Source organism: Rhinatrema bivittatum, chromosome 3 (genome assembly GCF_901001135.1).
Source record: "Rhinatrema bivittatum chromosome 3, aRhiBiv1.1, whole genome shotgun sequence".
Classification (NCBI taxonomy): Eukaryota; Metazoa; Chordata; class Amphibia; order Gymnophiona; family Rhinatrematidae; genus Rhinatrema; species Rhinatrema bivittatum.
The window spans coordinates 14,489,525-14,511,717 of record NC_042617.1 but is presented as its reverse complement, the minus strand read 5'-3'; the positions used below and the strand labels follow the sequence as shown (position 1 = coordinate 14,511,717).

Here is a 22,193-nt window from a genome sequence, read left to right as displayed (position 1 = left end):
TTCAACAGGAGGACATGAAAGTAGAAAACTTTATTGTGTGTACCCTACCCAAGGAAACAAGTTTGGGACAGAAGAAAAGTGTTGCTAGAGGTACAAAGCAGAGATTTTGAAGCACTCTGGCTCAGAGAAGAGCACAGAAAAAAAATTCCCATTAATAGAGAGTGGTCTTTGGGGCCTGTAAGAGAAAACACATTTAGGTTTGCAGTGAATAAGGGGACAAGCTCTGCTCACTGGAGTCAGAGAACTAATTAAGTGGAATTTTTTTCAAATTAAAATAAGCGATCAGAGAGAAATTGTGTAGAAGAAATGCGTGGTCTCTACAGACACTGAAGCCGCCAGAGTTTATGTGTATGCACAAAGCATGGCCTTCAGCAGCAAGCAGTGGCTCTGCACTAGGCACAAGAATTCAGCTAAGTGGAAGCATGACTGAAAGGATTACCCATGCATTGATTCAGAGCCTAATGGAAGGACAGAGGCAGCTGCAATAAACTGTCCTGAAACACCAGGCTTTGGCACATGGGAGGACTGAGAAGCAAAATAAGCGCTTCTAAATTCCTTCTAGCAGAATGTAAAACCAGTACTGGATCCAGTACAAGTGGAAGCAAACAGAGCACAATAGCTGATTGAGTTACATGTCTGCATCACTACCATTAGAGAGATGGCATTCTAGAAAGAGCTGAAAGCTGAAGGTTGGTTTTGCCTTCAGCAACTTGGCTGAAGGCAAAACCAACCATGAGTTGCAAGAGCACATAGAGGAGAATGCAACTGAGCAGGAAGTATGCCAGAGGAATGATCCTCAATTAACTGAGTCTGAGATACCAGAAAGTTCATAGTGAAGCTTCATAGACTCGCCTGGAAGAGGCAACACAGAGGGTACAGTACAGAATGGCTCACAGGATGAAGTACCTATTGGCCTATGGAAGGCAGCGTACAAGAGCCAGAGAGGGGCATAGCAGAGAGGCCTGACAGAAACACTGCAGGAGCCAAACAGAAGGTGCTGCAGAAGTGCCTGACAGAAATGCCACAGAGGAGCCAGAGGTAGGTGCTGCAGAGAACCCAGACGATGGCATGTCCAAACAAAAACCCTGCAGAATGGATAGAAGGAGACGCTATAGCTGGAAATAGCACAGATGAGTCAGAAAGTGCCATGACAACAGCTGAAAGAAAATGGAAGCCTGAAGGAGGGCGAGTTTTGCAGCGAGTGGAAAATAAGCCACCACAGAAATACGCAAAGGAAGTCCAAGGAGTCCAACTGGGAAAGGACTGCAACCCGAATCCATTAATGAAATCAGTTAATGGACTGGGGGTGAACACTGAGTAACAGCACAGTGGGTAATGGTGATAATTATGTCTGGGATAACCCTAATATGTGGGGGCGAGTTTGATCCTAAAACCCCAACTCCGAGCCTTGCTGGCAGGAGGCCAGAAGGGGAGCGGGGATTGAAGGAACTTCCCTAGATGTGGGTCCAAGCTGAAGGGAAGGGTATGTGAAGGAGTGGCCCTACTTCCCCTCCTTAACCTGTGCTGGATCAGGTATCTAGCCTGGTCCACCTTAAATCCTATAAGGAGAGAGAGATTTGTCCATGGAACCCTGCTGTGCTGCTGGGGGGAAGGGGGGGGGGGAGCTCCTCACCATCTCTGGAAGAAGTTATCATATAATACACTGCTAAAAAGTCTATTAAAGTGTTGTTTGAAGGGGGACCCTTGGTGGCTGCAGGTTTAGTGGCATGCTGGGCATGCTCAGAGTGCCAGTCAAAGTTCTAGAAACTTTGACAAAAGTGTTCCGTGATATGGGCTCCATCCAATGATGTCACCCATATGTGAGGACTACCATCCTGCTTGTCCTGGGAGAAAAAGAAAAATCTCCTCTCCAAAATAATAAGGGATATGGTGGTAGAAAAAAGATCTCCCTCATTCCAATAAACAAACTTCTTCCAAAAATCATTTCTTCCAAAACTGAGTTCTTACTCCATCAATCCACAGTCCCCAGTCTTAACTGGACACAGGGCTTGCCCTTCTAAGCTGGGAGATGGTAAAAAAAATTAGCCAGCTCTCTTAAAGACAAAGAATCCTCTCTGTTCTTCTCTTCTTCCACAAGACAGAACCCTCAAATGTGTAAAGGCTCTAGCAGGACTTCTGTGATGGAATATCACTGTGGTGCACGCTGTGTGACTTATGGGGATCCACTACTCCTTCTTCTCCCAAAAGTAATCTATATAAAACTGAAGAAAACCTCCAACCACATTGCTCATGCTCAGAAAAAAATGTATATAGCCTGAGGTGGACCAATTCTAGCATCTTGAGTGGGGAAAAATCTTAGGGATAGTCTTAAAAATAACAAAACCATTTCCCTGTAGCCGAACTAGAGAAAAATTATTGATATGGGAGAAAAGTACTCATTACCTTCATATATGAAAAATATATGATGTGCATTACATGATAATTCATTACAGTTACAATGGCTTCATCCTAAAAGAATTTCCAATCTAAGTCTGAGCACACAGACATTAAGCAACTTTCATAGTGAGAGAAATTCAACGAGGAATTTCAAGATTAGTAGTTCTATGTTTATGTCTGTGTATGTATAAATACATACATAGGTAAGAGATGGTGTGAAAAACAGGTGCAGATGAAAATAATATAATCAAACAACAAAACTGAGGGTCTGGCTAGTGCTGGGAGATCACCATGGGAGCAGTCCAGGAATTCAGAGCAAGAAAGAGCAGATCTTCTGCCTATACTAGCCACCTCCCCTACAGGTTGAGCCCTGGTTTCTGGTGGCTGAAAGGACTTTAGGGTCCAGGCTGTATAAAACTGGAGACTGAGGCTATGCAGGACTGGAGACTGAAACAAGGCTGGGGTCTAAGGCAAGGGCTGGATACAAGGACAGGACTAGAACAGGCAATGACATGACCAGACGGAACAGAGAATGTGGACACAGAGGCCTGAGGGCAGCAGGCTAGAAAGAGAGCCTGAAAAGGCCACAAGGCAAAGCTTAAGAGATCTGAGAGGCCATAAGGCAAGACTAAGTAGAAGGCCCGAGAGGCCACCAGACAAGGCCAAGCAGAAGGCCTGAAGAGGCCACAAGGCACGGCTAGAGCAGAAGGTCTGAAGAGGCCACAAGGCAAGGATAGAAACAGCTGGAAGGCCTGGAGACCACAAAATTATACATGGAAGAATGGGACCAAGCAGGGAGCCGAGTAGACTCGATGAAAAGGTATTGAACGTGGGTTAAGTAGGCTAGGCCCTGCTGAGTCATGAGACCACTGAGACTATGATTAGAGTGAGAGTAGGTATAGCTCCACAGGAAACTCTGGTGGCAGGGAGACTGCATAATAGGCAGGATCCTAAAATATACAATAAACAAATTATGACTCACAGATCTTCATAATTGGCACTACAGGTCTGAACATAAATGGCCTTCTCTTTCTTTATTCTTAATCATTGGTCTAGTCCAACACTGTGACAAATTTCTATATTTATTTAATTTATTTATTTATTTATTTATTTATTTAAAGCTTTTTTATACCGGCATTCATGATAAAATCACATCATGCTGGTTTACAGGAAACAGGGGAGTGATAACATTGAACGAAAAACTGGTGTTTATAGGTAGATATAAAAAAAAATTAAAAAAATATATATTATTTTGTATTAGTGTAAATGCATAAATAAACATATGCCTATTTAAGTGTGATTCAAATGACCACAAATTCTGTATGTATATAATGTTGCCAAAGACTGAATTAACAGTAATTAAAAATATTACATCGCTGCAAAGTTTTAGACAGAAAAAAATTCTCTATCATATTGAACCTTCATCTAAGTATTAGTCAAAGGCAGCAGGGAAGGCCAGGCAATCTTGTGGTGAAGCCACAAGGGATTCTCTATCATCCTGTAAGAAATACTAAAGTAAGCAGAGTTAAGGAAAGTCACTTCCAGTGCCTCCGTATTGAACCAGTATTAGGTATGTCCCAAATCAAGGGCTGTATGTCAATGCCAGCAGTCTAAGAAGTATGATGGGAGAGTTAGAGTGTATAGCAGTAAATGATGAGAATGACATAATTGGCATCACAGAGACTTGGTGGAAGGAGGATAACCAATGGGACAGTGCTATGATAGGGAGGATCAATTTGGTGGGGAGTGTGGCACTTTGTGTCTGGGAGGGTATAGAGTCCAACAGGATAAAGATCATACAAGAGACTAAATGCTCAGTAGAATCTATATGCATAGAAATCCCATGTGTGTTGGGTAAGAGTATAGTGATCGGTGTAGCAAAATTGCTTACCTTGTAATAGGTGTTATCCCAGGACAGCAGGATGTAGTCCTCACTTATGGGTGACATCACTGACGGAGCCCTATTGCGGGAAAACATTATGTCAAAGTTTCTAGAAACGTTTGACTGGCCCTGTGAGGCCACTGAGCATGCCCAGCATGCCATGATATTCTCTGCCACAGGGGTCTCTCTTCAGTCTCATATGTAGCAATAAACTTTAGCAAAAATAAAATAATAAAAGGTATGAGACCCAACTCTGCGGGGTGGTGGGTGGGTTTCGTGAGGACTACATCCTGCTGTCCTGGGATAACACCTATTACAAGGTAAGCAATTTTGCTTTATCCCAGGACAAGCAGGATGCTAGTCCTCACATATGGGTGATTAGCAAGCTAGAGTCTCAGTCATTTTGTTGTGAAGCAACATTGCATCATTGTTGAGGAAATGAGTCAGCCGAAGATCACAGCAGGTTGGATTGTAGAAGGAGTTGGGGTTATACTGGAAACAAGTTCTTTAAGACAGATTGTCCATAGGCTGAATCTTGTCGTCCTTCTTTGTCCAAACAGTAATGAGCTGCAAAGGGGTGAAGAGAAGTCCATGTTGCTGCTTTACATATGTCAAGTATTGGCACTGAATGATAGTGTGCTACTGAGGTTGACATTGTTCTTACTGAATGCGCCTTTACTCGCCCTTGGAGAGGAAGGCCTGCTTTTTCATAGCAAAACTGTATGCAATCTGCTAACCAGTTAGATAGAGTATGTTTACCGACTGCCTTTCCCGGTTTGTTTGGATCATAAGAAACAAACAGTTGAGTGGATTTCCTGTGGAATGCAGTGCGGTCTAAGTAAAAGGCTAACACACGTTTACAGTCCAAGGTGTGTAAGGCTCTTTCTCTTTGATGAGAATGAGGCCTTGGAAAGAATGTTGGTAAAACTATGGATTGGTTCAAATGGAATTCTGTAACTACCTTGGGGAGGAATTTTGGATGTGTTCAGAGAACCACTCTGTCATGAAGGAATTTTGTGTAAGGTGAGTACATGACAAGTGTTTGTAACTCACTAACCCTCCTAGCAGATGTAATTGCTATGAGAAAGATAGTTTTCCATGTGAAAAATTTAAGATCACAGGAATTCATGGGTTCAAAGGGAGAACGCATGAGTCTTGTTAAGACCAGATTCAGGTCCCATTCTGTGACTGGTGGCCGAATTGGTGGTTTAAGGTGAGTTAAACCTCTCATGAAACTAGTGACGAGAGGTTGTGTGGATATAGGTGCATCTCCCAGCTTGTCATGGTAAGCCAAGATTGCAATTAAATATACCCTAACAGATGAAGTCTGAAGACCAGAGTCTGAAAGATGACATAAATAGTCTAATAGAGAAGTTGTGGGGCAGGAGAAAGGATCAATACTCTTTTGCCTACACCACAAAGTAAACCTTTTCCATTTTGAAGAATAGTTCTTTCATGTGGAAGGTTTGCATGAAGCTAGAAGCACTTGAAATACATTGGATGAAAGATTGAGTGGCTGTAAAATCAAGCTTTCAACATCCATGCTGTCAGGGAGAGGGATTGAAGGTTGGGATGGCGCAACCGACCCTGATCCTGAGTTATGAGAGTGGGAGCTACACCCAGGCGAATTGGATCCCTGATCGAGAGGTCTAGAAGTGTGGGAAACCATACTTGTCGAGGCCAATACGGGGCTATGAGTATCATGGACCCCTTGTCCTGTTGTAGCTTCACTAGAGCTTTGGTTATGAGCGGTATTGGAGGATACATGTATAGTAGGCCTGAGGTCCAAGGGCGAGCAAAGGCGTCCTTGGCTAGCTGGTTTTTCTGTTTGTGTAAAGAACAGAATTTGTCCACTTTGTGATTCAGATGTGACGCAAAGAGGTCTATTGTTGGTTTCCCCCAATGCTGAAATATCGTGGTCGCTACTGAGGGATCCAGGGACCATTCGTGTGGTTGGAACTGATGACTGAGTCGATCTGCCACTAGATTGTGAATGCCTGCCAGATAAGTGGCACTGAGGAACATTGAGTGGTTCAGGGCCCAGCCCCAAATCTGTGCAGCTTCTTGACAAAGGAGATACGAGCCTGAACTTCCTTGTTTGTTGATGTACCACATGGCAACTGTGTTGTCCGTTTGGATTAGAACAGTCTTGTGTGAAAGGCAGTCCTTGAACACATGCAGCGCATAACGTATAGCCCAAAGCTCCAGGAAATTGATTTGAAATTTTGCTTCGAGTTTTGTCCAAGTACCTTGGGTTTGGAGATTGTCTATGTGAGCTCCCCAACCCAAGGTGGATGTATCTGTAGTTAATGTTATCTGTGGGACTGGTTGTTGGAAGGGTAGGCCCTTGCGCAAATTGTCCTTCTTCACCCACCAAAGTAGAGAGGAACGTAGCTGGTGGCTTACTTGAATTGGAGAATGCAGTGGTTGAATGGCTTGGATCCATTGAGATCTTAAAGTCCATTGAGTTACCCGCGGCTAGTCTTGCTATAGGAGTGACATGAACTGTGGAGGCCATGTGGCCTAGTAAGGTGAGAAACTGATGAGCTGTTGCATGTTTCTTTGAGTGAATTGAGTTTGCCAACAGGGATAGTGTTTCTGCTCGATCCTCGGGTAGAAAGGCTCTTGACAGGATAGTGTTCAAGTCTGCACCTATGAATTGAAGTAGGTGAGATGGAGTAAGGTGAGATTTTTGATAATTGATGAGAAAACCCATGGAGTGAAGTAGGGAAATCGTTCGACTGAGAGAAGTAAGAGCTCCCTATTGAGATGAGCCAGTCATCTAGATATGGAAAGACATGGACACTTTGCTTGTGCAAGTGTGCTGCTATTACTGCCAGACATTTGGTGAACACTCTGGAAGCAGAGGCAAGTCCGAATGGCAGTACTCTGTATTGGAAATTTGATGCCCCACCATGAAGCGCAGGTACTTGCAGTGAGGAGGGAATATTGGTATGTGAGCGTAAGCGTCTTGAAGATCCAGAGAACAAAGCCAATCTCCTGTTTGAAGAAGAGGAAGCATGATGCCTAGTGAAACCATCCAGAATTTATCCTTCTTTAGAAATTTGTTGAGATTTCTGAGGTCTAGGATGGGACGTAGGCCTCCGGTTTTCTTTGGAATGAGGAAATAACGGGAATAGAATCCTCTGCCCTTCTGAGACCAGAGCACCAGCTCTACCGCCCTGGCTTTCAGAAGGGTGGATAATTCTATTTGTAATTGAAGCATATGATTTTCGCTGACATGAGATTGACTTGGTGGAAAATCTTTGGGAATTGAGAGGAAATTGAGTTGATATCCTCGATATATTATTGATAGGACCCATTGGTCTGATGTTATTGATATCCAATTGTTGTAAAATTTGGATATCCGGCCTTCCACTGGTAGTCCTGGCTCAGGATTTGAGGAAAGGCTGAGTTTTCTGGATGAAATTTCAAAAACCGGTAGCAGGTCCTGTCTGTGGGGCAGGTTGAGGCCTAGCTGCTCTCTGCTGCCGTGGTTGCGGCCTTTGTTGCATTCTAGAAGGCCTGGGTCGAGATGCTGGAGGATATTATCTCCACTGCCGGTAGAAAGGTCTTCTGGTGTCCTTTCGTTGAAGCCTACACCCAGTGTGCGTAGGGGTATCCTGTGGGAGGGAGGATAGCTGTCTTAGAGTCTCCGTATGTTCTTTTAGTTGAGAGATAGCATCCTGGGCCTTTGATCCGAAAAGGTTGTCTCCCAGACAGGGGAGATCCACTAACTTATCCTGCACTTCCGGGCGAAGGTCTGAGGCCTTGAGCCATACCCATCTTCTGGCGCTGATGCCTGATGCAGCCACCCTTGAAGCAGTTTCGAAGCCGTCATAGGCTGCCCTGACTTCATGTTTCCCGGCTTCCAGACCCTTGTGGATGATGGCCTGGGCAGCCTCCTGATATTGAGCAGGGAGAGATGGGACAAATTCTTGAATTTGTTTCCATAAATTTCTTTGATACTGGGTTATGTAAAGGTGATAGGAAGAAATCTGAGAGTTTAGCATGGCCCCTTGAAACACTTTACGACCCAGGGAATCCAGAAATCTATGGTCTTTTCCTGGGGGTTTGATGAATGCACTCTTCTCCTTTTTGATCTTTTTTGTGCTAATTCCACAACCACTGAATGGTGAGGAAGTTGTGACTTCTGGTATCCCGGAGTGGATTGGACTAAGTCGGTACTGTCCATCCTCTTGTTCACTGCTGGAACAGAGCAGGGATGTTCCCATAGATGATGTTGCAATTGTAAGAGAACATTATGTATTGGAATGGCCACCACCTGTTTCGGAGGGTCAACAAATTGGAGTACCTCCAAGGTTTGTTGCCTGGTGTCCTGCTCTGTTTCTAATTTAAAGGGAATGGAATCCGTCATTTCCTGCACAAAACTATTAAAAGTGAAATCCTCTGGAGGAAATTGTTTCCTGGGATGTGGTGGTGATGGGTCAGACATAAAATCTTCTGATGATGTCTGTGAGGCAGTATCACTCCAAGTATCATACTCTGGAGTTTGCTATGGTGGTACTGAAGTCCTAGGTGGTGGAGGAAGGCCAGAAGGTTCTGGTAAAGGATCATCAGGAGAAGAGTCTTCTGGATTATCCTCTCTTGGATTAGATGGTAAAGAATCCAATAAATCCTGATATCTTTTCATAATAATGCTGTGCAGTGCTGACTCTGAAGATCCTGGAGCCCCAGGAATGAGTGGCACCATTGGTGAAGGTTTTGGCATCGAAGGAATTGGTGTCTTCGATGGATGTTTTTCAGTCATCGGTGTTTTAACCTTTTTCCCTTGTGTTGGTGCTAAGGTAAAGATGGGCATCGGTGCCAGAACCGATGAAGTCATCGACATTGGCAAGATAGAAGGTATCGACGTTGGAATCAAAGTCAAGGGCATTCGCGGACTCGACATCATTGCATCGGGGTTTTCCCCGGCATCGAGAGTGATCCCGGCATCGGTGATGTCACCGGTATCGAGAGTGCCATCGTTATCGGTAAGGTTACCGGCATCGGTGACATCACCGGTATTGGAGACGTCACCAGCATCAGGATATCGCCGGCATCGGCATGGTCACCGGAAGCTGGTCTTTCAGGGCTTGCGTTACTGCTTCTTTGATTAGTATCGACAAGTCCTGTGAGATTGTTGGTATGGCTGGCATCGGTGGAGGAGGAGACAATATCTTCTGCGATGGCTGAACCGGTTGTACCGAAGTAGGCCCAGAAGGCACCGGTGTGTTGGTATGTTTTTGCCACTTCGCGCTCGGTTCCCCCTGGGAAGGGGGTAACGGTGATGCCGAGGCATGACGATGCCGATGTTTATGTTTAGGCCTTACGTCGGTTACTGACCTTATGGATATCGTCAACAGTGTTGGCGATGCTTTATCTCCGGATCCTTCCAGTTTACGTTTTTTCAGGACGACTTTTTTTGTAACTCCTGCTGGTGATGATTTTGTGGACATCGAAGGTGAAGGAAGGAGTTGCAGGTGGAAAAGATGTTCCATTTTTTCTCTCCTTAGCTTCCTTCCCTTCGGAGTCATTTCCTGACATTGTTGGCAGGACGAGATGTCATGTTTCTTGCCTAAACAGACGACACACTCTAGGTGTGGGTCTGTGACTGACATGGTCCGATTACAAATCAGGCATTTTTTAAAACCCGAAGCCATGTCTGTATCAACAGCCGTCGATGAAAAGTTTTCTGTGAGAAAATCTATTATTTTTTCTCACGTAGAAACGCTATCAATTTCTCACCGTCCGGTGAGAAAAGGAGAGTGAGATCCTTGTGAGAAAAAACTTTGGAAAAAAATGACTTTTTCAGTCAGAAGTGAGTAATGAAACTCACAGGGCTCCTATCTCCGCGATGCTTACAGCAGCGCAGAAAAACGAAGACTAGAGTGAGACCCCTGTGGCAGAGAATATCATGGCATGCTGGGCATGCTCAGTGGCCTCAGAGTGCCAGTCAAAAGTTTCTAGAAACTTTGACAGAAGTTTTCCCGCAATAGGGCTCCGTCAGTGACGTCACCCATATGTGAGGACTAGCATCCTGCTTGTCTTGGGATAATCTGCTTTTTCCAGTGCAGGAACCCACGTGCAGCCGCACAGAGAAAAGCTCTGTGTTACAGCTTTGATAATCTCCACCTCCCAGCCCAAGACAGCATGGCTGATTCAGCCCTGCTATCGACAGGAAAAGGTTCTTGGTGCTGTGGCAAGCCTGAAGGAAAAATATTCCAAATTAGGAATGCTTCCTTAGCATGCAAAATCACAGAAACCTTTAGGGAACTTCCCTAAAAGAATGTATAAGGAAGCTTCTGCAAGGCCAAGTGACAAAGAGAACCCCCCTTGACTCACTTCCAGTGTGACAGAGTAAAAGGTCTCCATAGAGAAGCATGGGACTCACTGTGGGTTGGAGGCTTAGAGGTCACATGGTTGTAGAATAAAACTCATTGCCTCCCAAACAGCTGCCTGAAGGCCAAGTCAAACACCCCCATGCGACTCACTATGAATAGGAGTCTGGGAGGTCACTCATTTGCAGGAAACGCCCTCTGGGAGTCGGCAGCCACTGAACACATAACTACAGATAACCAGGGCTTTCAAAGATTCTTAATATCTTTTTTTTATTACCGATAAAAAGACTGTCTCGAGAGAGAGAAAAAGGGGACAATTCAGCTCAGAGGTGGTGACAGGTAGTCTAAGCCCTAGAAGAGAAAGCAATCCTTCACCAGGGGAATGGGGGAGATCCTTCTGCCACTCCTTGGCTCAACCAGAGCCCAACTAGCACCCAGAGAGCTACCTTACTTATTCTGCTCTACCAGGAGCCTATCCCCCCTGTAAACTTTTATGAGGGTCTTTCTCTACCAGGGGAGCAAGACAAATGCCCTGGGAGCCAAAGTAACTGCTTCACCAGGGGGTATAGCTTGAAGCCTACTGCCTGGGAACAGATTGGGAAACTTGGTCTACTAGGGAACAAGGGCTATCAACCAAGACCTGCCTCACCAGTCCAGCACAAGCCACGAGCTGTTAGAGACAAAGTATGCAGTTGCCTATGCTGCACTTCTTATACTAGTGATGATGTCACAGTAAGCTTCTGGTTCTCTATCTTCATCTACTGGCAAGATGGAATAAACCCATGCATCTGGACTGGTCTAGCAGGATGATAAGAAAAATACTGTTTATCCGTTGAAATGCCTTTGAAAATACTCTCTTAAGGGTTAATTCTATAATAGCCCACATAAACTTGCAAGCTATTATACACCAATGTTACATACATGCATAAGTATGCATACATACATCTCAACGGCTAGATCTTTAAGGGATGCCTACAAGGGATCCTTACATGTACCTCCTATTAAAGTTGTACAACACTCAAATATCAGAGACCGGACATTCTCCATCACAGGTCCCTCCATCTGGAACGCCATGCCCCCGGACCTCAGGCAGGAATCTTGTCTACTAACTTTTAAAAAGAAATTAAAGACATGGCTGTTCTGCCGAGCCTTCCCCGACACCAGTCCAACACATCCTTGTTATAATGTAACTTTATACTCCTTCAAATTGTCTCTTGTTATCGGTTGGTTATAGTTACTGCTTGTTCGATGTAAATCGAGTTGATTTGATTTGTATCAAGAAAGTCGGTATATAAAAGCCTTTAATAAATAAATAAATAAGTTTGCTTTGAAAAATATCCCACATAAATTACACACACAGTTACACCTGCTACTTTGTGGAGAAAACCTTTCAAGTTACACACATACCTTTCAAAATCAAATACTTTGAGTATAAATGCAAACCTACCAAGATTCTGCCCCTAGAACACTCTCCTTGATGTGCTTAAAATTAAATACATGGTCTGATTTTCAAAAGTATTTACATGCTTTTGAAAATCAGATTTTGCTGGTTCCTCCCAGTCTATCTGTAGCCCCTCTTTTGATACTATCTTGGAGGGCAGAATTCTCCATTACATGCTTTTTGTTTGATGCCTACTTAATCCTGTAGATAATGCTCTAATAGCCCTGGACAATGGTTCCCAGGTTTTTGCGCTATCCTTTTTCCTCCTCTTCTCTGAGCTCTTCTTCTTTCCTCGCTGCCCCCTCTTCCCCCTCCCTGTTCATTTTATTTTCCTCAGTTTTATGTAAACCGCTATGATGTTTATTCGAATAACGGTATAGAAAAATCTTTAATTAAATAAGTAAATAAATGCCTAAAACTGGGCTTTATATGTGTAAAAAGAAAATTAGGTCTTACCTTAGTTAATTTTCGTTCCTGTAGTACCACGGATCAGTCCAGACTCCTGGGTTTTGCCCCCCCTCCAGCAGATGGAGACAGAAGTTTACAAACAAAACTCCGCCTTATCTAGGCTGGTGCCACCTACAGTCTGGCAGTCTTACTTAATGTCAAAGCAGATGAAGCCCCAAAATTACCACAAATGAACTATATACAGGAACCTACCAACCAAAGAAACAGCTCAACTATCCCCCAAATGGGACCAGAACCAGAGCCATCGATAACGAAGAAAAGAGACAACAGAGACAGAATGGACAGAAAGAAACCATACCGTCGTCAGACCGGACTCTCCTACCGAACAGTAGACTCGACGGGCGGGACTCTGGACTGATCCGTGGTACTACAGGAACGAAAATTAACTAAGGTAAGACCTAATTTTCTTTTCCCTGTACGTACCCGGATCAGTCCAGACTCCTGGGATGTACCAGAGCTACCTTAACTAGGGTGGGATCCGGAGAGTCCCGCTCTGAGCACCCCTGCCCCGAAACCGCCGGAACCCGGCGCACGCACATCCAGGCGATAATGACGAGCAAAGGTATGCAACGACTTCCAGGTCGCCGCTCTACAAATGTCTTCCGCCGAAATCTGACTGCACTCCGCCCAGGAGGCAGCCTGCGAACGCGTAGAATGAGCCTTCAGCCCCACCGGAACAGACTTGCCCTGCAGCAGATATGCGGAACCAATGGCCTCCTTCAACCAGCGAGCAATGGTAGTCTTGGAAGCCGCCTGACCGCGCCGAGGACCGCCCCACAAGACAAAAAGATGATCTGACCTCCGAAAAGAGTTCGTCACCTCAAGATAACTTAAAAGGGCTCTCCTCACATCTAGCCGCCGCAAATCTCGATAATTCGGAAGCGACTTATCATCCTCAGAAAACGCAGGCAACTCCACCGTCTGGTTGAGATGAAAGGCCGACACCACCTTAGGCAAGAAGGAAGGCACCGTACGAAGCGACACCCCCGAATCCGTAATCCTTAAGAAAGGTTCCCGACAAGACAAGGCTTGAAGCTCCGACACCCTCCTCGCCGACGCCACAGCCACGAGAAAAACTACCTTCAGCGTCAAGTCTTTCACTGTAGCTCCGCGAATAGGCTCGAAGGGAGCGGAACACAAGGCCTTCAGAACCAGATTTAAACTCCACGAAGGACACGGAGAACGGAACGGAGGACGCAATAGCTTAGCTCCCCGGAGGAAACGAACGACGTCCGGGTGTGCAGACAATGCTACCCCGTGGACCTGCCCGCGCAGCAAGGCAAGTGCCGCCACTTGCACCCTGAGCGAACTGCAAGACAAGCCTTTCGCCAAACCATCCTGGAGGAAAAGCAACACCTCCGGCACCGAAGCCCGCTCAGGTGCCTGGCTCAGGCCGAATAGCCTGAGCCAGGCACCACGTCTCAAAGACCGTCCATACTCGCACATACGCCAGAGACGTGGAAGGCTTGCGCGACCGCAACAGCGTTGTGACCACCGCATCAGAATAACCCCGTTTCTTCAACCTACGCCTCTCAAAAGCCATGCCGCTAGACAAAAGCATTCGACCTGGTCGAAACAAACGGGACCCTGATGTAGCAGGTCCGGCACATACGGAAACCGCAGGGGAGGCCCCAGCGCCAAGTTCTGAAGATCCGCGAACCACAGCCGCCGCGGCCACTCGGGTGCGACTAGAATCACGGGCGACGGGTGAAGTTCGATGCGCCTCAGCGTCCGACCGATGAGGGGCCACGGGGGAAAGACATAGAGTAGCACCCCTGTCGGCCAAGGCAACGCGAGGGCGTCGACCCCTTCCGCCCCCGTCTCCCGGCGACGGGCAAAAAACCGCGGCGCTTTGGCATTTTTGAACGTCGCCATCAGGTCTAGCACAGGTGTTCCCCACCTGGCGCAAATGCTCCGAAACGCCACGTCCGCGAGTTCCCATTCGCCTGGATCCAGCCGATGGCGACTCAGAAAGTCCGCCTGAACGTTTTCCACGCCCGCAATATGCGACGCCGCTATGCATTGCAGATGCCGCTCGGCCCAAGCCATCAACTGCCGCGCCTCGGCGGCCACCAGCAGACTTCTGGTGCCGCCCTGCCGGTTGATGTACGCCACCGTTGTCGCATTGTCCGACAGAATCCTGACCGCCTGTCCGCGAACCAACGGCAGGAACTCCCGCAGGGCGAACCTCACTGCCCTGGTCTCTAACCGATTGATGGACCACGCCGCCTCCGTCGGGGACCATGTGCCCTGCACCGAACTCCGGAGACACACCGCGCCCCAGCCGTACAGACTGGCGTCCGTGGTGACCACCATCCACGAGGGCAGAGCCAGCGAAATGCCCTTGGTCAAGTTGTTGTGACAGAGCCACCAGGCCATGCTGGAACGGGCCGAAGGTGGCAGCGGCAACGGCAGATGAAACTGCTCCGACACCGGGTTCCAGCGGGAGAGTAAGGCCAATTGCAACGGTCGCATATGCGCGAACGCCCAAGGAACCAATTCCCGCGTGGACGTCATAGACCCTACCATCTGTAGATAGTCCCAGACGACCGGCATGGGCTTGGCCAACAAACGCCTGGCTTGACACTGCAATTTGAGTCTGCGCTCCTGCGTCAGATAAACCATGCCCTGACGCGTGTCGAACAAAGCCCCCAAAAACTCCAGGGATTGCGACGGTTCTAGCCGACTCTTGCCTCGATTGATCACCCAGCCGAGGCTCTGCAACAACTCGATCACTCGTTGAACCGCCAACCGACAGAGACGCTCGGACTTCGCCCGAATCAACCAATCGTCCAGATACGGATGAACCAAGCACCCCTCCTTGCGAAGATGAGCAGCCACCACCACCATGATCTTTGTAAAGGTCCGCGGGGCTGTCGCCAGCCCGAATGGTAGTGCTTGAAACTGGAAGTGCTGCCCCAACACCGCGAATCGAAGGTAGCGTTGGTGATCCGCGCAGATCCCGATGTGGAGATACGCCTCCGTTAGATCCAGAGACGCGAGAAACTCCCCTTGTCTCACGGACGCGATGACCGACCGAAGCGTCTCCATGCGAAACCTGGGGATCCGCAAGCACCTGTTGACGCCCTTGAGGTCGAGAATCGGACGAAACGTGCCCTCTTTTTTTGGTACCAGGAAGTAAATTGAATACCTGCCGCTGCGCAGTTCGTGGAACGGTACGGGCACGATCGCGCCCAGGGCTAACAGATGCCGGATTGTGCCCCGTAACGCCCGCCGCTTCTCTGAAAACCCGCCGGGCGACACCATGAAACAAGGCGGGGGCCGCCGTGCAAAATCTAACGCGTAGCCGCGATTTATCACGTCCAGCACCCACTGATCCGACGTGATCTTGGCCCACTCCCCGGCAAACTGCGACAGCCTGCCGCCGATCACCGGCACCGGAGCGTGGGCCGGCAGCCCATCATTGTGGCAGCTTCCCGGCCGGGGTTCCGGACCCGGTCCCGGGTCTACCAAACCGGCGCCCGCGAAAGGACTGCGTGTACGACTGCTGCCTAGCCGCATTGTGGCGAAAAGAGGAGACCGATCCTCGCGCATTACGGGGCCGACGACCTCCACGGAATCTACCCCGCGTGGCCGGCATCCCCCGACGCGGCCTGTCCTCCGGCAACCGATGGATCTTGTTCTCGCCCAAAGACTCAATCAAATCCTCTAGCTCCTTACCAAACAGTAACTGCCCCTTAAATGGCAGTGAGCCTAAACGAGCCTTTGACGAAACGTCCGCCGCCCAATGGCGGAGCCACAACAAACGCCGAGCAGACACCGCAGAGACCATCGCCCGTGCCGAAGAACGAAGCAAATCATGAAAAGCATCCGCGCTATAGGCAATCACTGCCTCCAGACGAGTCGCCTGCTGCGCTTCCTCCGGCGACAAACCTTCGTTAGCAGAAAGCTGCTGGGCCCACCTAAGCCCCGCACGGAGGGAGAAACCGCTACAGATCGCTGCCCGTACACCAAGCGCGGAGACTTCAAAAATTTTCTTAAGCTGCACCTCCAGCTTACGATCCTGCAAATCCTTGAGTGCTGTCCCTCCCGTTACCGGGATGGTGGTCCTCTTGGTGACCGCCGCCACCGCCGAATCAAGTTTCGGAATCCTAAGGAGCTCGAGCGCGTCCTCCGTCAGGGGATAAAGCTTATCCATGGCCTTAGCCACCTTCAACCCCAAATCAGGAGTATCCCACTCCTTAAAAAGCAAATCGGACACCGAAAAATGCAATGGAAAAGCCGTCGGTGGTCCCCTCAGCCCCAACACCACGGGGTCTGTGCGTCCTAGGCGCGACTCCGGTCGTGGCAAGTCTATCGCCAACTCTCCGAGGATTGCCGGAATCAGCGGCGCTAATTCGTCGCGCCTAAACAAACGCACCACCTTGGGGTCATCGCCATCCGTCACGTGGAGACCACTCGACCCACTAGCTCCCTGATCCTCTTCCCCGTCAACGCCCCACGGTTGCGATTGTGGATCCGGCGCCTCCGGATCCCCGGATTCGGAGTCCGTCTCGGCATCCCCCCGCGGAGCCCCCAAACGGAGCGGGCGTGCTCCCACCGGGGGATCCGAGACCGGGAGGGACCTGGCGCTCCGTTTAGGCTCCGGCCCCCGAACCGAATCCGGCGCTCCCCGCGATCTTTTCCTGGCCTGCCTGCTCGCTTTAAAAGCCTTATGCATAACTAAAACAAATTCCGAGGAAAAGGAGTCAGAGGAGCTGCGATCCGGATCCTCCTCCGGATTGCTCACAGCAGGAGACTGGTCCCCCTCGGAAACCCTCCGCTGCGGGGACAGGGCAGGAGGAGCGTCCTCCGCTCCCCCCGGTGACGGGGACGCCGCGCAGCCAGGCCCCGCCGAGCCTAAAATGGCGGATCTTCCCGCCGAAATCGCTGCGTCCAAAATGGCGCCCGTTCCCGCGCTCCGCGGGAACGGACCTACTGCCCCCGACTTGCGTCCCGAAGCCTCCGGCTGCCGCTGCCGCTCCGAACCAGGTCCCGCCGAAACGCCCTCGCCGCCCGAGACACAGCCGGAACAAAGGCTGTCCCGGGAGAGGCGACGGGCCGCCCCGCAGGCCCTGCAAACTGAACGCCGCGGCATGCTCCACAGAGAAGGAGCAGAAAGAAAAATCCCAAAAACGACCAACACCCGCGGCGCCGCTCCCGTTCCCCCCCTCTGCACGCAAACGAGCCCGAACAGGGAGAGAAAGGGAAAAGGAGAGACAGGCAAGAAAAAACAAACAAAACTTTTTTTTTTTTTTTTTTTTTACCGTTCGCCGCCGGCTCCGGGACCACCTGGGGGGAGTGAACCGAGTTCCCCGGTTTCACCCCCAGGCTAGGAACGCTGGCAAGGGCCCTCAGCCCACCCTCAGCGCGCTCAACTCCCCGGAGGAAAAGCTCCCCCGGGAGGAGACAAGCTCGGACCTGCAGGCACACAACTGCGGTCCCAGCGTCAAGACAACTTTACCAAACCAAAAACTAGACCTAACCAATCACTTTTTTTTTTTTTTTTTTTTTAAACTAGGCCTCAGCTCAGACTGCAGGTTTTGCACCCTCTCCACCTGCTAGGAGACAGAAGAAGACTGCCAGACTGTAGGTGGCACCAGCCTAGATAAGGCGGAGTTTTGTTTGTAAACTTCTGTCTCCATCTGCTGGAGGGGGGGCAAAACCCAGGAGTCTGGACTGATCCGGGTACGTACAGGGAATGCACTTTACCCATGTAAGTACACTTCTGAAAATTGTTACAATACATGCCATTGAATTGTCCATAGGAATTACCGACGTAAAGATGGTAACTTTTAAACAGGCACGCAGGTACACATGTGCACATCTTCATCAACCCATGTCCAGAAATGCATCCATTTTATAATATACGTGCGTATATGTGTACATGTTATAAAATAGCCTGGAGGCGCACACATGTGTGCTCAAATCCCACTTCCACCGCGTAAGTGGGGAAATTTTACAAGCGACGCATACCAACACCATAGCTAGTTTTCCCAGTTTGTTCCCAGTTCGCCCCATAGTTTAATGGCCTCCATTCCCCCCTTTTAGCCCCAACCCTTAAAACCCTGCTAACCAGCCTAAACTTTTTTATTTTCTGACTTACACTTCATCCATAGCAATAGTAAAATTACTTGGCAGGGGATCACCATGCGCACTTGCGTGCATAAGTATTTATGCTCACATCTCTTGGCCAGGCCCTGCCACGGCCATGCCCTGCCTCAGCTGGCTTTTAAAATACATTCAGAGTGTGCCGACCCAACATGTGCGTGTATCTCCTGATTTTGGCTTATCAGGCTTTTAAAACTCAATTATAAGTGCACTTATGCAGGTAAATGACTTTTGAAAATTGCTACAATAGTATGTTACATTTAGGTCCATACTTCCTATGAAAATTTCCCTGATAGTGTGTAAGCATGTACTTTTATGCACGTATTGGTCAGGCAATTTTCAAAGGGCTATTTCTGCTGGTTAAGCATGGTTTTATTTATTTATTTATTTATTTATTTATAACTTTTTTTATACCGAAGTTCAGGTAACAGAATTACTTATCACTCCGGTTATACCTGCACAAGTCTTTTTGAAACCTTGAAGTCCATATTCAAAAGCCATTTAAATGGATAACATAATAGTTATCCATCTAAATGGCTTATCCAGCTATATTTAGCCCTTATCCGGCTAAATTCTAGCCTAGTAACAAGTTACCCTTCTAGAATTTAGCTGGATAAAATAGGGGCATTCCATGGGCGGGCAGAAAGCATTCAGGGGAGGAGCAGATTTAGCCAGATAACTGTTATTTGGAGTTAGCCAGCTAACCTAACTGGCTAACTCTGGTCGGCCCGTAGGGCTGTTCTAAAGTTAGCCGGTTAGACATAACCGGCTAACTTTAGCGGCATGACCGCTGAATATATTCTGCTAGTTAGCCAGATATGTTTATCCGGCTTACTAGTCAAGCCGCATAGCGGCTAAAAACGGTCCCCTTACCCTCTTAGTGTCTGTGTAAACTACAGTACATATAATTAAAGATTTAAAAAATCTGAATTGAAGTCTTTACGCTTACCTCTAAACTACCGATATGTTTCATGAAGTCTGCAAAATCATTATCAAATTCTGCCTTTCGTGGGTCCAAAATATCATATTGCTTCTTTTTAATATTGTGGTAGATATGTTTGAACTTTGTTGACAAAACATCTATCCCTTCAATGGTAGACATGCTTAATGCAGTAAAAGTCTGTACTAGAGTCATCATCTCTGTAATCTGAAATGTAAACATATGTAATGATTTCAGAATCACATGGCAAAGTATAAGAAATTAATAATGTAATCACAGAAAAACCTGTATTTGTTTTATCAATGCAGACTAGTGAATGTTCTCTCTTCATAGTCACAGTTCATCCAAGAGTACAGGAATCCACTTCTCTTTGATTCATCATTGACCCAATCAGTCCCCTGAAAATTCTTTTCATATCAGCAAGCATTCTCGCACAAGTCCGACTGTGAAGTTGCTAAATAGAAGGGGTAGGCAGGGAAATATAAAAGGATGAAATTTTATTATCTATACTCACTTTACTTAGTCTTTTATAAAAAGCTTCAAATTTCCCAAATATGTACTTCTCTGAGACTTCAAATGGTTTCTCATCTACCGTTTCTTTCCTTGTTCTATGAAAACATTTCCGATACTCTTCAAACAGAAAAATACAATCCTAAAGAAAAAGAACAGTGTCAAATGTACAACAAAACAAATATTTAGGTATCGCAAGCGAATTACATGTACTGTACATTTCAGTATGGTAAACTGCTCCTTCCTAAAATTTAGTAACCAACTGAATTTTAATAGCCAGATCTCCATCACTTACAAAATTAGAATCAAAGGTAACTAAGTTGGCTCACTTGACACTGAGGCCTTGAAACTCCATGGGCTCCTTACAGACACTGGGGTACTTATGCTGGCTGCAAGCCCTTCTCCAACCTCCAGCAGTACTTTCCCTCCCTCTCTCTTCTGATACCCCTGCTCTCTGGAACATTTACTAGTCTTGTCCAGGTGGACTCACTATCCCTCACCATGCTCAAGCCAGATGCAGGTGCTACTTGTCTTTGCCTACAGAGGTTTCATTTCCCTCCTCGGTTGCAGTAACTAGTTCAGTAGTTTCCTGTAGCTCACCACCTCCCTTCCTGAGACTAAGCTTACTTTCCTATTGGTGGCCAGTGTCCCAAACAACCCTGTTGACTCCTGACCCTTCCCACACAATTGGTTGGGGGGAATGGACAGAAGAGGGAACCAAGAGAGTGCAGGCCCTGTCCTGCAAAAACACACTCATGTCCATGTTCACTTTGTGCGGCCTGTGCATTGACCAGCCTGTTTGCCACCTGGAAGGCTAACCTGGATCCTGCTATTGCCTTTCATTACCATGCCTGGACCATACCATCATCAACTCTGTCCTTTCTGTGACATCATATGGGGGTGCTGGGCTTTACATAGTAACAAAGTAATGACAAATTAATGACAAAGTAATGACAAATGACAAATTAATGACAAAGTAATGACAAAGTAATGACTGGATAGACCAACTGGTCTATCCAGTCTGCCCAGTAAGTTTCTTATGGTTGTAGATGTCGCTTCTTGCAGGTTATCCCCATGTTACTCTAAAGAGTAGTGATTGCCACTCCATTCAGTTACCCCAAGCCTTATGTTACGGGTAGTAACTGCCACTCCAAGTAGGCTATCCCCCATTTTTCTGTTAAGGGTAATAACTGCTGTTCCGTGCAGGGTTAACCCCAAGCTTTATGTTAAGGATAGTAATATTAACAATCAAAATCAAGAAACTGTCAAACCCATAACAAAATAACTGCTAGCAACTTTTTTACTGGGTGAACAGCCTTATTGATAATTAAGACAATGCTGTTTGAACATGCTTTGCTTTTGGATTTGGCCATAGAAGCAGTCCTGCACTTTTCCCTTACTATCTGTGAATCAGTACTCAGGACCATAAAAGTCAGGGCCCAGCATTGGCTGTTGTCTGAATCCAGTCCCCCTCCCCTGGCATCAAAGTGGTCAGCAATGTTGCAGTTGCATCAAATTCAGATAAGATAATTGGTTAAGGGTAGTAATCCCTATACCTTTTTTTAAAATAATTTTTTCTTTATTGAACTTTTCAATTATATACATAAAGAAAGTAAAGGCAAAACTTGTATTTCAGAAACATAAAAATTATCATATATCAATAAACAGGAAATAATACAACTACTGCATACAAAAACCCAATAATAAATGGGGGAAAAGGCAAAAATAATATAAGGAAATAACAAATAATATTGGAGGGAGGAGAAAAATACACATAAGTCCTAATTTTTAGGTAGCTAAAGGTGGACTCTCACTTGAGATGGTTTTTGTCTAGTAGAAAAGGTCTCAAGGTGTAAGGGTCAGAAAATATAATTTTCTTTCCTTGAAAAGTAATGAAACATTTGCAAGGAAACTTCAAAAAGAAAGTGGCCCCAGTGGCCAAAATTCTGTGTAGGTCTGGAGACATCAGGAAATATAAAGATTTTCTGACCACAAAACAAAACAACTTTATTCCTAAAGAATTTTTCAAATACTAAATCTTTATCCCATTTCAAGGAAAAGAAAACAATGTTGCCCTTTTATTATTAATTCAACCGATTCTTC

The 22,193-nt window shown here is 47.0% G+C and overlaps 1 protein-coding gene across 1 annotated transcript in view; it reads right to left on the bottom strand.

The window, feature by feature from the left end:
• DNAH8 (dynein axonemal heavy chain 8) overlaps positions 1 to 22,193 on the bottom strand; it is a 1,926,251-nt gene that overhangs the window by 1,513,429 nt on the left and 390,629 nt on the right. The window contains 2 exon segments of the mRNA XM_029592920.1: positions 19,590 to 19,787; positions 20,095 to 20,232. Of these exon segments, the coding sequence (XP_029448780.1) occupies positions 19,590 to 19,787; positions 20,095 to 20,232 (336 nt within the window).